This window comes from Ursus arctos, unplaced genomic scaffold (genome assembly GCF_023065955.2).
Source record: "Ursus arctos isolate Adak ecotype North America unplaced genomic scaffold, UrsArc2.0 scaffold_15, whole genome shotgun sequence".
In the NCBI taxonomy this organism is placed as follows: Eukaryota; Metazoa; Chordata; class Mammalia; order Carnivora; family Ursidae; genus Ursus; species Ursus arctos.
Window position 1 is genome coordinate 55,258,003 of NW_026622819.1, and position 16,913 is coordinate 55,274,915.

General features: G+C 44.3%; 1 protein-coding gene across 12 annotated transcripts in view; it reads left to right on the forward strand.

Annotated features, from left to right (window-relative positions):
• The window catches only part of TENM2 (teneurin transmembrane protein 2), a 523,183-nt gene that overhangs the window by 145,825 nt on the left and 360,445 nt on the right, over positions 1 to 16,913 (forward strand). For 7 of the 12 annotated variants that reach the window (XM_044388560.3, XM_044388561.3, XM_044388562.3 and 4 more), the window contains one exon: positions 15,213 to 15,422. The exons of the other annotated variants lie outside the window; for them this stretch is intronic. In XM_044388560.3, coding sequence (XP_044244495.2) covers positions 15,213 to 15,422 — 210 coding nt within the window. The remainder of the gene's footprint in view (positions 1 to 15,212; positions 15,423 to 16,913) is intronic. 12 annotated transcript variants of the gene reach the window in all.

Sequence of the window (16,913 nt, forward strand, 5' to 3'; positions counted from 1 at the left end):
TGTTTGGTCATGTAACCCTTCTTTCCCGGGACATATGTCTCTATACTGAGAAAATTCAGTGTTCTAAAGAACATAGTTTGGGAAATAAGAGTGCAGCGTTATATGCTGGGCTTTATTTGGGGGTGATACCTTTTTACACATCTTGCATTTGATGTGTAGGATTATAGCCCATAAATATGATTGGCTGTGAAACCAGAGTTTCTTCATCCAAACTTGCACTTTTGGTTTTCTGTTTGTCCTTCAACCTGAGTATTACTAAGAGGAGTGTAGTTTAGTGAGCAAAGCCTTGGACTCAGGTTACTAATTCACTATGCTGTGGGGAAAGCCACTTTCTCTCCCTGAGTCATAATTTTGTCATCAGTAGAGTGAAATGCTTGTTCCAGATATTATCTGAGTTTCCTTCTATAGCTAGCATTCAATGGTCTTTAGCCAAAGCTCTCTTTGACTTTAATCCAGATTATTCTACAAATTTTACTAATCTCAGATAAAAAGAGCAGCAAGAGATAGCAAAGGAGATGAGCAGCAAGTTCACCCTACCCCCAGCTTCTAAGACTTACCGACACTGCAGAATTATACATTTTGTGAAACAAACGGAAACTATTAGCCACAACTGTCTTTATTTTTTTCATCTGCACAATGTGGCAAGTTTTCATAAGAAAAGAAAAATCTTGAGAATTCTTGCATATGTTAACTTCAATCACATCACTTCCATTATGATGGGGTTTGCTGGTTGCCCGCGCAAACCTGTTTGTTCATGTCCCAAATTGCACATTGTTGCGTCACCTAACATCTAAACTCTTCACTTACCTTAAGTCTTTCAGCATTTCCGCCTTGGTCAGCAGTGGCTTCTTCCTTGGCAACTGTGATATTTGAAAATAGTGTCAAAACAAATCATTTCCTTCTTTTACCCCCTGACAATTACTCAGTGGCTATGCCTGTTCCAGAGTCTCTGCCCTTGTCTCTCTTTATTCCCTTCTTTTTTTTTCTTCTCCACAGATTCCCTCACCTAATTTAAATTTCCCCCAGGAATTTGGGCATCCATTTCTCAGGGTTTGGGGGGTCAAGGGGGCAGGGAAGAAACCAGTTTCTAGTGCCTGGTGATGTTTCAGAACCATGGAGAGCGGTTCTGGATGGAGACTGGAATAATCCATTCTCTTCAGCCCTTGCCTGTGGTTTCCAGTTCTCATTTGGAATCCCACAGGTGGCAGAGATGACGAAACTCTACAAAGAAGCTTCACAGTAAGAACCATTCTCCCCAGAGTTTAGGAGCCAAACCCTATACCACTACATACAAAGAACAGATTGCATCTGGGCCCTGTGCTGTCCTAATGTCAGCCCGCTTGGCATTAACTTCCTTCCCCAGGCTGACCTCTAAAGATGGGGACAGACTCTGAGGGCATTGTTCTAAGTGTACCAACACTACAGCCATTGTGTCGGCATGGGAGAGCTGCCGGTTCCTTTCCAGTGCAATGCTGTAATTTTATCAACTCTGGCTCAGAGAAACCTATATTTATAATGCTAATTAGGAGGGCACACATTTAATTTGAGTGGAAGACTGTATCTCGCTGAGCCTGATAGCACAGGGCTCAAGCGACAGCAGTCAGAGGCAAAGCAGGCCTTTCTCCCTTCTCCAAGTATTTGAAACAGGGCTTACTCTTGCCAAACAATTTCTCTGTTGGATTAAAAAGAGAGAGGGAGGGAGAGTGCTGAATATGCTGGAGCTCAGAAAACTTTGCGTTTATCTCCCGCCTGCATAATATATTTCTCTGTGCACTGAGAAAACATGCCTCTTATGTTATCTAATTGTTTCCTGACACATTTAGCAACATTTCACACTCTTTAAAGTGACATTAACATTGCTGACAGTGGAGGTGCTTTCATTAGATGGGCTTTGAATTGTAGCCAGGACGCACTGCAGGTCTTCAAACAGGCTTGTAAAAGGCGAGAAAGGCATTATTTATGAAAATAGAGACTTCGCCAACAGGGCCCTGTGGGTGCGTATTAATTTTGCTGACTCTAGTCAATTTAAGAACGGGTGCGTGTATGCATGTGCGCACGTGCACACACACAAAACAACTTCTCATGGGCTGAACTAATACACCTTTGTCATTTGACTGGCCACTATGCTGCCTGGGTTTCGAGGAAACTCTCTGAAACCTCTCTCCTTCCACATCTTTTCACCCACAGCATAGCACTGTGCTGTTTCAGACCCAAGTCTGTCGCTATGCACTCAGTCCTGAGGCTGAGTAGCCGAGAGGCTGCTGTACTTGGTAGGCATGATTCTCATGCTCCCAGTGGTGGAGTTAATTCTCCTTCTTATCTCCCTTCATGCTTCCAGGAGGAAGCATCTTGCCCCCTCTAAGCCCCCCCCCTTTTTTTCATGTCTCCAGCTCTCTGTATTAATGTGTAGTTTTCCCTGAAGACAGTACTAAGTGAGCCTTCAGAGATCAGTCCCATGCAGCAACTCCCTTTGCAGGGACTGAAGAGAGAAATTTGAAGATTCATTCTGACCTTCATGAAGAAAGGAAGCCGGGCTTGGAGAAGATGGGGAAGGTGCGAGTCAGGTTGTGAATTCCTGCTAGGATATAACCTCACCTGTGATTTTGACCCGATTATTGATCTCCATGCTTGCTATGCAGGCAGAATGATATTTTGAAATTGTGGACTTGTAGAGCTGAAGAAGAGCTCCCTACAGATTGTTGTGTCATGCCCACACTGCTACCTTTTCTCATCTGCCTTCCCAGCTTATCCTAGCTGGAATTACCCACCCTTCTCTCTTGACATCTCTAATGTCACAATAACTATGTGTGTTTAATCATAGAGATCTGAATTCGTATCTCAGCTTTGCCCGTTACTTGCTGTGTGACCTTGGTCAAGTCCCTTGATCTCTATGAGCCTCAGTTTCCTCATCTGCAAAAAGGAAATAATAATAGTACCTTCCAGTATTGTTGGAAGGATTGCATAAATTCCAAACCAAGAAATATGCTAAGCACACTGCCTAGAACATTGTGAATGCTCAGAAATTTTTAGTGACTAGTAGCCTCTTCCACTGGAATATGGATTCAGTGTGGGTTCGTTGTGGCTGACATATTACAAGTACAACAATAGAAGTATGTCCTGGGTACCCGTGGGTAGGGTGATCAGGAAAGACTTATCCGGAAGCCTGACCACCTTTAAGGAGATCTTCGGAAGAAGTTGAGATTGTCAAGGAGAAGGGAATTCCTTCCATGCACGGGAAAGGATGTGAAACTACATCATCACATTTCTCGAAAGTACTAGGTGCTGTTATGGGTTAGTGCAGTAACATTGCATATGTTAACTGAGGCCTGGTGAGGGTAAGCCATTTGCTCTAGGTCACACAACTGGCTAGCATCTAGTAGCCACAATAGGGAACCCTGGTCTCCTAACTCCAGTGCCCCAACCATATGGCTAGTGGGGATTTTTTTTTTTTTCCAGTACAAGGCAGTGAGTTTCAAATGACTGTTCAGAGAAGGAATGAACGAATGTGTATGACATTCATGGCCTAACAAACTAGACCTAGTACCAGTCTAGTTTACATTGTTCATTCTGGTTTCAAAACATTTCTATATCTTTGATGGGGAGCTTTTCAGTCTTTCTGTTGGCTATGGGTGGTTAGACTCCCCTATATCTCCTCTGTAGCACCTTATTAATGACCAATCAATGAGAAATGGGTGGGGTTGTGTGAGCGTAGGCAGCAGAGAGATGAAATGGTCCAAGTATCTGTTGCATAGAGCCCATGTTTTATCTTCCTGGTCTCTTAGGCACATAGCAAAACACAGACTTCCAGTTGAGAACTGTTTGCTGTCTGCAGACAAAGCCTTTGAAAAGGAAAGCTTCCAATAACGAAAAAGAAAACAATTACCATTTGCAGAACACTTCACCATTTGCAGTGTATGTTCATACATGTTCTTATGTAATTCTCAGCATGTCCCGGAGGGGGACTAGGGCAACTACCTCATACCCTTCTAATAGATGATGATAATACTTACCATTTATTCAGAACATTCATGTAATGCCTCATTTAATATTTATAATTATCTGTGATATCTATTTATACACATTCTGCTTATCAAACATTTGAGCACGAAAGAGTTAAGTGACTTGCCTAAAGTTCCCCAGCGGATTTGTGGCAGAGTCAAGATGTGAACTTCAGTCTGGTTCCCGTGCCAACCCTATTGTCATCAGTGATTGGTACTTCATCATTACAAAGGTTAATTAGAGTCCATTGTCATTTCCTGTACAGCTTTAGAGCCAGAATGCCTGGACCCAAATTCTTCCTCCCAGCCAACCTATCTCCTCTTAATTCAGTCTTACTTTTTTTAAAATGAGGTTAATATTACCTATCTCAAAGAACTGTTAGAAGATTAAAGATAATAATACATGTAAAGGACTTAGAAGTACTGCCCAGCACATCATAAGAACTCAATAAATCTTAGTGGGTGGGTATTGTTCTTTCCATAAACCGTGAACCCAAGAAATGAACATAAAAGTAAGCTCAATTCCGCGTGTTGGGGGGCAGGTTTTCCAAGGCCCTTTGAAAATTAAGTTTTAGGGGAGAGTGTAATACAGATCCAGGGAGGCAAGGAAATCATCCACCATATCTTCTGCCTGTTACTCATTCAGACAGACAACTCTGTAAGGGACTGCACTGTGCACACAGGTCAGCACTCTGATCTTGTGTCCTTAGGTCGTGTTGGGTCGCATCTCCCCATCAGTTCCCTAGGTGGGAAACCTTATGGTTAGATTGGAGTCACACCTTACAGGAGTTAGGTTCTAAGCTCAACTGCTGAGCCAAAAAATACAGGCACACCACCACCCTGGAAAATTCTGTAGAAAGTTGTACTTTGGAGACCGACATATTGTCTCTGAGTAAATCTAACAGTCAGTTTTTCCTCCAAGTGTGTCACAGACTCCTGGGTCTTCATTTGAGCGTCAGCTGAAGCCATAACCTAATACTCTAGCCACTTGATCAAAAGAAGAAAACCTACACTTAAAATCAGAATCACTTCTTTTCAACAAAATGGTTACACGTGAGAGGCACCTAATACCCAAGACCAGCAGTCTCAACAGCCCACAATGAAGCCAATGCCATGTGTGTTTGATAGATATTTAACTAATATTTGTGGAGTGAACTGTTGTAATCAACCAATCATACTGCTATTTCATTGCATACAAGCTGTGGTCTGGGTGCTAGGATACAAAGCTATATAATCCACACTTTCTCCCCAGTCACTCACAGTCTCATGAATGAGCCAGACATTTAGACAAATAGGCGAACATATTACAAGTACAGTTGACCATTTAACAACAGGGATTTGAACTGCACAGGTCTGATATGCGCAGATTGTTTTCAGTAAATACAGTTCAATACTGAAATGTATTTTCTCTTACGATTTTCTTAACATTTTTTTCTGTAGATTACTTTATTGTAAGAATATAGTATATAATACATTTAACATACAAGGTATGTGTAATTGGCTGTTTATGTTATTGGTAAGGCTTCTGGTCCACGGTAGACTATTAGTAGTTAAGTTATAAGTAGTTAAGTCAAAAGTTATATGTGGATCTCTGGGGCGCCTGGGTGGCTCAGTCCGTTAAGCTTCTAACTTTTGATTTCGTCTCAGGCCATGATGTCAGGGTCGTGAGATTGAGCCCCCCAGCATGGAGCCTGCTTAAGAGTCTCTCTCTCCCTCTGTCCTCCCACCCACCTCAAACAAATGTGTGGATTTTTGACTGTGCAGTGTCAGCTCCTCACCGGTCAACTGTACAATGATGAAAGTTCGTCCTGGGCACCTCTGGGTGGGGTGACCAGGAAAGACTTACAAAGAGGTTATTTTTGAGCTGAGTCTTTAAGGAGGTGTTCAGGAGGAAGGTGAGACTGCCTAGGAGAAGGGAATACCTACCATGCACAGGGAGGGATGTGAGAAGGGAAAGACAGATATTCAGTAGTCTAGTAGCTTTGATGTGGTTGGAGTATAGGAAATAGGGAGGTCTGGCAAGAGACGATTGCCATACAAGTGTTGGAACCTTATTATGTAGGCAGTGGGTAGTCTTGGGAAAATTGAGAGAGGAAGCATGATGTGAGCAAATCTGCACATTCAAAAATATGTTGGCCCTTAGACAGCAGGGAGACACACAGGGGCAAGAGAGACCAGTTACTGGGAAGCTAGAGCCGTACTCTAGACTGTACTGCCCATTGTGGTAGCTGCTAGCCATATATGGCTGTGACTATATAAACTTAAATTCATTGGAAATTCAGTTCTTTGGTTGAAATAGCTACATTCCAAGGGCTCGATAGCTACATGTATTAAACATGGTAGACATAGATCATGCCCCTCATCACAGAAAGTTCTATTGGACAGCACTGATCTAGATACCTACACATCACCAGAGTAACAATGGCATGTCATCTTAAAGGGGCTGGGTGATGTAATTAGAGTATATGTATCAAGCAACTGGGAATTTCTGGTCAGAGGTATTTGAAGATTCACTACCTTTTGGTGGACAGTTACGGCACTGCGGGTGAAGTAGATTTGTGTCCTCAAAAGGGGAAGCTGAACAGATTCATTGCCTTTCACCTCATGAATATGAAAGGGCTGGCATTAGAAAATTATAGAAATCATATTAGTTCAAAAATAAACTCTACCTTCCATCTCTAGCCTGATCTATATTTGACACCTTCCAAAGTGCAACGCTTTCAGGAAGATGTGACACATAAACATGCAAGTTGTTAGATGTAATAACAACACCCAAATGCATGGAGCCCCACACTGTGAAGACAGTTCATGCTAGCGCTCCTGAAAGAGACCCTCTCCCTGGGGCAAGTCCAACAGCTCACCACTTTTCCAATAAATCATGTATAATAGCTTGTGGGCAGTCGGGATGGCCTTGTCAGGGCCATCTGAAAACACTTTGTTTCCAAGAAATGCTTAGCTGGGCTTTACTGAGTTCAGTGAAGTGTGAGTGAGGAGGGCAATTAGGTCTTCTGTAAAAATAAAAACTTGAAACGAGGCGATGTGGAACAAGTTCGGTTGATGCCGCCTCATGGACAAGACAAGAAGGGTCATCATGAAGGTTCCTCAGGTGAGGTTCAGTAAGCTACAGCCGAGTCGCAGGAACTCTCCCCTGAATCTCTTGCCTCTACGAAGACAGCCCAACTGTCTCTTGACAAACAGGTCTCACCTAGCTTCAGAGAAAGGCATGCTGTAACTTCCCTCATTGACGACTTAGACTCTGCCTGAAGACATTTTCCTGCCCTCTAGCAAAAATTCCCCAATGACAGTATCAGCTTATTTGCTTGAACTTTTCTCAGGTAGGGGAAAGAGCTGGCTGAATCGAATTTTTCACTTCTAATATCTGTCCAATTTCTTATCAATTGGGAAAAAGAGCTCAAAGACGGACCATGTAACATAAAGTATCCTAATCTAAAGCCATCACTCCAGTGGACCCAGGATTTCTCAACCTCAGCACTGCTGACATTTGGGCCTGGAAATTCTTTGTTGTGGAAAATGCTTCTCTGCATTGTAAGATGTTTAGCACTGTCTCTGGTCTCTACCCCCTACAGGTCAGTAGCATCCTCTCCCCACCCCAACAAATTGTGACAATCACAATGTCTTTAGACGTTGCCGAATGTCCCCTGGGGAGCAAAATTGTCCCGTTAAGAAAAACTGATCCAAGCTAATAGCAGCACTAAATATAAGCAGGCTGCTACAGGGAGTATATGTAATGTAATAACAATACGAAAGATGAATGCATATGCGTCTGTATTTCCAGTTTAACATGCTATATTCATTGTGGTTGTTTTGCATTCTACAATTATAATCGAAACTACTGTCTCTGTTTTTTTTTTTTTTTTTAATTTAAGACGTAGATGAGAAATGGAGTCCCTCTCACCCTGCCCCAAGATCAGTGTGGTGTATGTAAGGCCTTGCACCAGCTAGAAGATGAGCTGAGTTTCTCTCCAGAGCTGAGGACAGACAGCTGCGGTAGCGCATGCTTGATGGGTAACAAGTAGTCAGCTCCCTGCCTCTCTCTCTCCCCTGCTCTCCTCTTTAGTGCCCACAATATTCTTATAAATCGAGATACCTTCCACCATAAGTGGTTTCTCTGGGACCCCACATGTTTGATTTCTTGTGATTTAAAAGGAAGGGAGTCAGCCTACAGAACATGAAATTCTTATAATACTGGAGACTGAAAATCTGGAATCTGTTTTCAGTTCTACCAAATTACCGTGTGGCACTGGCCAAGTCATTTTCTCACTTGGGCTTGATGATGAGTTTTAGGCAGGACGCGTTTTGTTCTAAGTGACAAGAATGAACTCAAGCTGGCTTAAAGAACAAAACAACAGCAACAAAATGAAGGTGGGGTGCAGAATAAATTAGTTCCTGTGTTGAAAAGCTTAGTGGCCATGTTGTTTCAGGCCTGGCTGATTCCAGGTACTCTACTGACGCCATCGGAAATGTCTCCCCTTCTTATCGCATCTCCGCTTGCCTCCCTGTTGACTCCATTCTCGGGCCGCCTCTCCCCTGTAGTGCTCAGATGGCTGCATGGTTCCAGCCTCAGCACTTCCCAGAGCCTCCCTAACTATGGCACAGCCACGCACCCACAGCAGGTGCTTGCGAACGAGGTGCAGACAATAAGCTGTGAGTCTCATTAGCTCCATCCGGGCCCTTGCACCCACCATGTGCCACACACAGTTCTAGGGACCTTATGGGTATTCTCTCCAGCATTCACAACAACGTGGGAAGTCAGTGTGATTATTATCAGACAGGTCCAGAGGAGTGAAGTAGGGCACTCAGACTTACACGGAGAGCAGCAGAGCTCAGTCAGCCTGGCTTCAAAGTCTGTGCCTATTCCTCACTTGGGCTTTGGAGGACAGAAACCATCAGGCCAAGAGGTTAGGGATGGGTTGCATAGTGCAGAGAAATACCGCACGCCCGAAGGCAGAAACAAACATTTGCAGAAAGTAGGTGATCGTATCCATTGGAGTCCAGAGTTTGATTTGGGGCAGGGTAACAATTAAGAATGGGATGAATTGGATGATGGAGCAGATTACTAGGTGGATTTCGGTGCGAGGCAACTCCAGGCTTGGGAATAGCCCATTGTAGGGGTGGCAATTCACAAACGTGAGTGCTCATCTTCGTTCTGCCCCTTGGGCGTGTGATTCACATCCCCGAGTCTCCGGACAGTGTTGTGATAGTTATGGAAGGGGCGGGAATAAAATCCCTGAGCTGGATACTTCGCTCAGAATATAGGCTGAACAGATGTGCGCTGGCTTCGTCCATGTCCCTCCAGCTAGAGGCAGGGAGTCCAGCTACAGTTTCAGGCTACCTTGTGCCCTTTGTGGCAGTAACCTTGGCTGTCACGCCCCAGTGCTTCACTGGAGCCCATCATACCTTGAAGAATGTTCTGCCACACGGCCCTCCACAAACCCCATGTGCAGGACACTTCAAAAACCTGATGCATTTCCTGAAAAATGTCCTCATGGAACTCAAAAGCAAGTAGGCCCATATTTGTAAAAAATTCATTGATTACAAGCAAAAGGAAGGTAATATCTCAGATATTGACATTATTTCTATTTACACAAACAGGTACCTTGCTTTTTAACCCCATCAAAAATAGGAGCTTCACAAACCCCAAGTATCTGGGCAAGAAAATGGTTAGTCAGAGTCAGGTATCCGAATAAAGCATTATGTCCTAATGTTTGTTTGATTTCACTAACCAGTTGTTTTGCCTATGTTAATACTGATTTTTGCAATACTCAACTTAAACACGAAAGCTATGTTGTTTTTTATTTTTTTTATTTTTGAGAGAGTGAGCGAGAGTGTGGGGTGGGGATGGGCAGAGGGAGAAAGAGAATCTTAAGCAGGTTCCACACCCAGCATGGAGCCCAACATGGGGCTCGAACTCATAGGCCTGAGATCACGACCTGAGCTAAAATCAAGAGTCCGAAACCAAGAGTTGGCCATTTAACCAATGGAGCTACCCAGGCACCTCCACAAAAGCTATGTTTTTATTAAATTCTTGAACTTGCAAAGCCTCAGAGGAATTCCAGTTTCTGGTTTGAGAATTACTTTCTCCCCTCACAAATCATTTGTTCAACATAAGTGGTCACTATGGCTATTTCTAGGAGGAGCCTTGATTCTGCCCCTGGTTAATTATCTCCCTACGATGACCTCAGTGGTAGATTCCAGAAGGAGACCAATGCGTTTGGGCTTCACATCTCATTTATTTTTTAGCAGTCCATTCCTGCCTGATGTGAAAATTGTAGAACGAACCATTCAAGGCTTAAGTTTTAGAGTCAGATTTCCTGGATTCAAATACAGCCCGTTTTGCTGCTTGCTGCCAGTGCAGTGATAGGAAAGTTAGCCCATCCAAGCCTCAGTTTCTTCATCTGTAAATGGGGATAATAACAGTACTTTGCTCATAGAAAAATTATGGGTATTAAAAGAGAAAAATATACATAAAATCTTTGCTCTGTTCTTAGCACAAAGCAAGATCTCATTTATAAGTAGAAACATGGTCATTGAAATTATTATTTTGGATTTAATAATTCCTGGTACTGGGTAGGTAGTTGGTGTTTTGGTTTTGTTTTGGTTTTTTGGTGTTGGTTTTTGTTTGGTTGGTTGGTTTTGGTTTTTTGTTTACTTTTTACCATCTCCTGAACATCTCTCTGCTCCACTAAAAATCCTAACACCCTATCAGTACCTAGATCAATTATGCGTTATCTACACAGAACATTTTAATATCTGCTTGCCATTAATCTTTTGAGTGAAAAAGGAACCAGTTGTTTTAAGTGAATTTTGGACCTTGATCTGCAACATGCTTCCTATCATAGATTAGTGAACGTATTAACAAGATGTGGGCAGGGCAGCAATTTCATAGATAACATTTACCACCTCGGGGATGGGAACGAGATTGTGGCCCCTTCTTGGAGAACTGGAGTTGGATTCAGATCAGATAAAGGAGGAAAATGGTGCTGTCATTGAGACCATGGGAATTAGAACAATGTGACTTCAACCACAGATGGTGTAGGATGAAGTGTTCGATTATGGCTGAAGCTGTTGGTGAATGAAGGCCTGGAGCAAGGCTGCCAAAAAAGAGCTCAGAGCTCAGCATCCGCTGCCTTGACTCCGCTCCTGGTCCGTGATGTTTCTACGTGATCACGGCATTGTTTCCCACTGAACCCAGGGCACCCCAGAATCCTTCTCAACACAGCCTTCCAAACAGCGACTACCCATCGATCAGAGTTAGCAAAGGAACTGCTTTGTCCAGCTGTAGTTCTCTTAATCAGAAATATTTCAGGAGCTGAAACGATCTGAAAATCTTACTCATTTGGAAAAAGATAAATTAGTAAAATCTAAATTAGTCTCCCTTTTCAAGGTTGTGGGGGAACCCAGTCACACAGATAATTAGTTAGACTTCGATTTACATGGGGATCTTGGAAAAGACACACACACACCCACACATACACAAGACCATATGAGTTTAATGAATGACATATTGCTGCCTTTGCGTGTTTCCTCTTGCTTTTTTAACAGATTAATTAAAACTGGTTTTCCCCATATTTGCTGGGGACTCTGTACACATTCAAAGTGGAACTTGGAAAATAGTTTGGGGGTCAGGGAGCCTCTGTAGTGAATAAAGTAGAAACGGGGTAAGTGCAGAGCCCCTGGTTACATGCCCATCCCACACTAGGTATTTTAGTAAGAAATCACGGTCTGTAAAGTGAGCCTGTCTAAGTTCCAACTTTTTCCCCTGTACTTTGGAACCTGTTTGTGTCTGTACAGATGGTCTCTGTCAGTTGGAATGGTCGAGGGAAAAAATGTAGCATAAGTGAACAAAATTAGCAAATGCCATAGCAAACAGAGAGCAGCATACAATTGGATTGGGGGCAGATCTAGGGACTGAGGAATTTCCCAAGGAATGGGAGGTACCATCAAGGAGCTGAAGGAGCTACCAAGCATGGATTTCAAGAGGCCAGGGGAATAACAGGAATCAGACAATTCTGCGATGTGTATTTCAGGACAGTGAAGTGACCCCAGCACTTTCATTGTGGTAGGACGGCTCTTCCATTGTCTGTATTTGTATAAATTAAAAAGCAGTTCTGTCTGTACTCTGTGAAATGCATTCATGCTGAACAAAATTTCAAAAAGTTCATGTAAAGAGCGATTTCACAGCAACTATCATATCAGGGCTCCTGGAAAATTGCACTTGAACTTCAGTTCCACCTCAGTCACTCAAAGGAATTTAAAAATTGGCTTCCAGCCATTCTTGTTCTTCAACATGCATTTCCAGATATGTCTCAATAATACAAACATTAAAGCCTATTGATTGTGAGTTAAAGTCTGTTCCTGCCAGAGCCTCGCTGCTAAGCGGACGTCAACACTGACTTCACAGTGCCCTGGTCAGGACACCTCTACATTCAGGGGCCTCGAAGGAGGCACAGGGTAACACTGCTGTGAAGGAGCCGCTTTGAACTTCATAACAAAATTACAAGAGAAGCTTTGAACTCTGCCGGATGATAGCTGCTATAAATAACCATTTATTCAAAGAAATGTTTCTTACTTGAAATCTTGAGAGTGCCTTGGGACCGGGAGATGGGAAACTGCAAACATGATTTGTAAATCAACCCTCCCCCCTCCTTGGATGTCTTCCTTTTGTTTTTTGTTTTTCCTTTCCACCGTGCTGTTAGGGCAAACACCATGCAGAGTAGCGAGAGGGTGGATTTTGGAACACACAAACCTGCGTGTGACACTTGGCCGCTGTCACTTGCTAACTCTGCACATTTACTGCTCTGTGCCTCAGTTTCCTCATTTACAAAAGGGAGATTATAATAATTCCAACCTCAGAGAGATACTATCTATAAAGTGGCACATAGTCATTGCCCAAAAACATGAGCAGTAAAAATAGTAATCGTGATGATAGTCAGTAGACGGAGAGCTATGGGAGAGCTACGGATTAAATGTTAGCCCCAATTCTGATGAAACTCTGACGTGTTCGGGCTACTTTTGCTGGAGCATCCGGCAGGAACATCGTGCCTTGCGTGGCTCCCAAACTGGTAGATATAAATTGAAACGTTCAAGCCAAATTCCGTTTATCCATTGCTCTATTTCAGGGGTGATGATTCTTCAGTTGTGTTACTGGACAGGAGCCCTGAACACTCGAGCTGTAGGAGTCTCTTACTCCCCTTCCCTTTCCGCAACCCCCACCCTCAAAAAAGCAGCAGGCGAGTGCTTGGTGACTCTGTGCTACTGTCCGTGGAGTTTCCTCTTACCGGAAGTCCATCTCCTCTTCTCTCAAAGTCTGCTCAGGCATCAACTTCCCCGGGAATCCTTGTTGGACTGTCCACCCCTACCTCTCCCTGGCCTGGCTGGACCAAGTGTCCCTCTTTCTGCCTCCACAGCACCATGTCTCCACATGCCACTGTCCTATTACCTGGTACTGAAATGATGTACTTAGCTGTCTGTCTCCCCCACGCGACTGTGAGCTCTCTGCAGGTAACAAGGCTGTCTTGCTTATTTTTGTACTCTCCGTGTCCAGCGGAGTATACATAAGAGGCACTCCCATTTTATTGAGGTAAACTGATCTATCCATAACATTTCATGCACCGAGGCATAGATTGGGAAAGACAGTTATAAAAGTGGCAACAAAACACGGCATCCATCTGAGGTGCCTGAAAATGTATTTGCATATGTAGTACATTTGGAAGCAGGGAAACACATTTCTTCTGACTCTGACACTTCCTGCCTGAGTTGAAACTCTAACCGGCTTCTTGAGTTTGCTTTCTCAACACCCTACCCTTCTTTCCACACCTCCAGCTTTAGGGCATATCCCGTGGGCTGCTACTCTTGGCTCATGTCTCTGAGCTTCCCAAATGAACACACCAGCAGGCAAGCAATCGCAAGGACCCCAACACGTAAGGGTGAATCAGGTGAAAGTACACGCAGCAATTATCTTCACTCAGCAATTTGGCTGCCAGGAGCTCCCTGCCATGTGAAAGAGAGGTCGCAGCAGGCTTCTGTGTGGAAGGAGAACTTTTGGACCCAAGGGCAGCTCCAAGTTACTGCCCACCACCTGCCAGCCTGGCTGTTCCTCCTCATGGCCTGGAGTTGCTGTGCTTTGTAGGACTTCCCCCGTGATATGCAAAACAGAAACAGAAACAACATGGTGGTGGAGAGAATGGGGGCATTGGCCAATTCTTTAGGATGCACGTATGTGGCCCTTTCTACCTCTGCCCGAAACTGATTAGTTCGGTGAGAGTCTGTCTTGTTCATTTGCGCCATTCATTCAACAGGTGCTATTCATCAGGAAAATATTGATGGAACAGGGGGAATAATGTAGACAGATGTCCACCTTCAGATAGTAATAAGGACTGTGGAGAAACATAAACAGGCTAATAGAGAGAGCACATGGGTGAGAAACTTGGAAGAAGGCAAACAAGAAAAGTTTCAAGAGAAAGGGTGGGCTTGTGGCTATCAGGGAGGTGGCAGGTGGGGAGAATATTCCACATAGAGGAAACGGGAAACGTAAAGACTCAGAAGACAGAAGAGTGTGGCATGTTGAAGCAGCGGAGGTAAAGACGGCCACGTTGGCTGGGGAATAAGGGGCCGAGTGGAGAGTGGTAGGGCCACTATTGGGGGCAAGGTTGGAGAGGCGGTTTGGGCCGGAGGAGGCAGAGCGTCATCATAAGGAGTTTCGGTTTCTTTCCACATGTAGCCGGAGGCTGTTGGACGGTCCCAAGGAGCAGAGCGATAAGACCTGATTTCTGTCTTGAAAATATTATTCTGGCTGCTGTGGAGAAGGGATGGGGACAGCGGGGAGTAGGTGGGTGTATGGCGGGAGGGGCAGCAGGGAGACCAGCAAGAAGGTAGTCCAGTGAGAGACGACGGGGGAGTTACGGTAGGACTGCGGCAGGGAAGGTAGAAAGAAACGGATGTTTTCCTGACCGGTGGCATTTCGGCCGTCTAGATGGGTAGTTCCGCTCATGCCCATGTTGTGAAACACGCAGCTACCTGCGGTATGAATTTGGACATTTGGAGAAACATCAAACCACTTGAAAAAATACATCTGGAGCATTTCTTTCTCTATTTTTTGGATATTTATATCGTGAGGTGGTTTCAATGTAACTTTCTCTGGATGCGCTCATGACACTCATTGCTGACCTTTGACCCCTCTGTCCTCTTTCCCAGGTCGTCCCATTCCACCTACATCCTCGTCTAGCCTCCTCCCATCTGCTCAGCTGCCTAGCTCCCATAATCCTCCACCAGTTAGCTGCCAGATGCCATTGCTAGACAGCAACACTTCCCATCAAATCATGGACACCAACCCTGACGAGGAGTTCTCCCCCAATTCATACCTGCTCAGAGCATGCCCGGGGCCCCAGCAAGCTGCCGGCAGTGGTAAGGAAACCGTGGTGTCTGAGTGCGCGCTGCGGTCTGTGCGACATTCTCGAGTCTGGCAAAATGACAGCCCCGAATCGGGGGCTGGGGAGAAGGTGGTGTGGGGAGCACCAGGTGAAACGCGCTTGTCGCTTTGTGGCATTGCAGCTCCAGGATCCGTTTACTGAAGGTCACAGTTACTGACGAGGTTTTGCTTATCTTAACAGGGCTTGGGCCTCCTTCCGTGGGAGGCATCCGCCCACTGCCGCACACGAGAGCGTGCAGGTCTCAAAGGTGATGTGCAGAGAGACAATGGCATATTGAATTTTGTATTACTACAATTCTGGTCATAGCCGAGTGACCCCGGACACCCTCACGTGCCCAATTTGTGTGCATTTCAGATCTCTTGGTTTTTGATGGTTGGCTTCTGACTTTTTCTTCCTTGCTTGTTTAGATGATTTTGTGATGAAAATGCGTTCCCTTGACATGAATACCGAATGCCTTGCCAAGTCTGCAGTGTTGGGGGGGTGACCTCTCCTATAACCCTCTGCATGTGCCACTTCACTTGAATTTAACAAGCTGATCGCACGGTACCATGATAAATCCTGCCTCTAAAGCCCGAGTTCTCATTGTGGTTTTCACTTGCGCCGAGCAAAGGGACTGGTCGCAAGGTTCTGTCTCACCTCTGAGGGTTTTGTGGCTACTGCCTTAGCTCCCAACCTCTAGATCTTAGGTAGAATTGCCCCAGGCTCAGCAGTAATCATGCCTTATTTTGATTTGCTTTGTTGGTAAAATGTTCACAAAACACAGGAACACAGGAGTGGGCCACACCTAGGGTTAAGTACCTATGGCCCAAGGAGAGACATTTGCAGAAATTAATTGCTCCTGACCCAATGGCCTTGGAGGTAGCTTCTGAACTGGACACTCGTGGTGTTCATATCCCATCACAGGCAATACAGAGCTTTCCGTGCCAAGAGTGTACCTTGATGAGGTGGGGTTTTGGCTTCACCCATGAGAATATGCCACCACTGGCCTCAACCTCTACAATTAGAGAGGACCTCCCCAATACACGGAAGATGATTCATTCTGAAGATGGAATGATGGACTGCTACTTATGATGGCCCATGCCCTTCTTCAAAGCCAGGCCTGATATATTTAGTAAACTCGTATTCTTTTTCAAAAAAATTACCTAATCAAATCTCTCATCAAATGAGCAATCCATTGTTGATATTATGAAGGCCTTTAATCTACCATAAATCTTTATTAGAACTCATCAGAGCTTCTAGTTTGAGAGAAATGTGATTATGGCACTCTTAAAATGACATTACATCATTGGGGTGATTGGTTTATCATTTGGAGAAGAGACATCAATCATAACTAGCATAACCACACAGTAAATGAATTCAACCTTTCTACTGCGGAACAATGACACTGTAATTGCTCAAAATCAGGCTTAAAATGAAATCGGAAAATGCTCTTTCTTCAAATGTGATGTTAACTTAATGGAATATA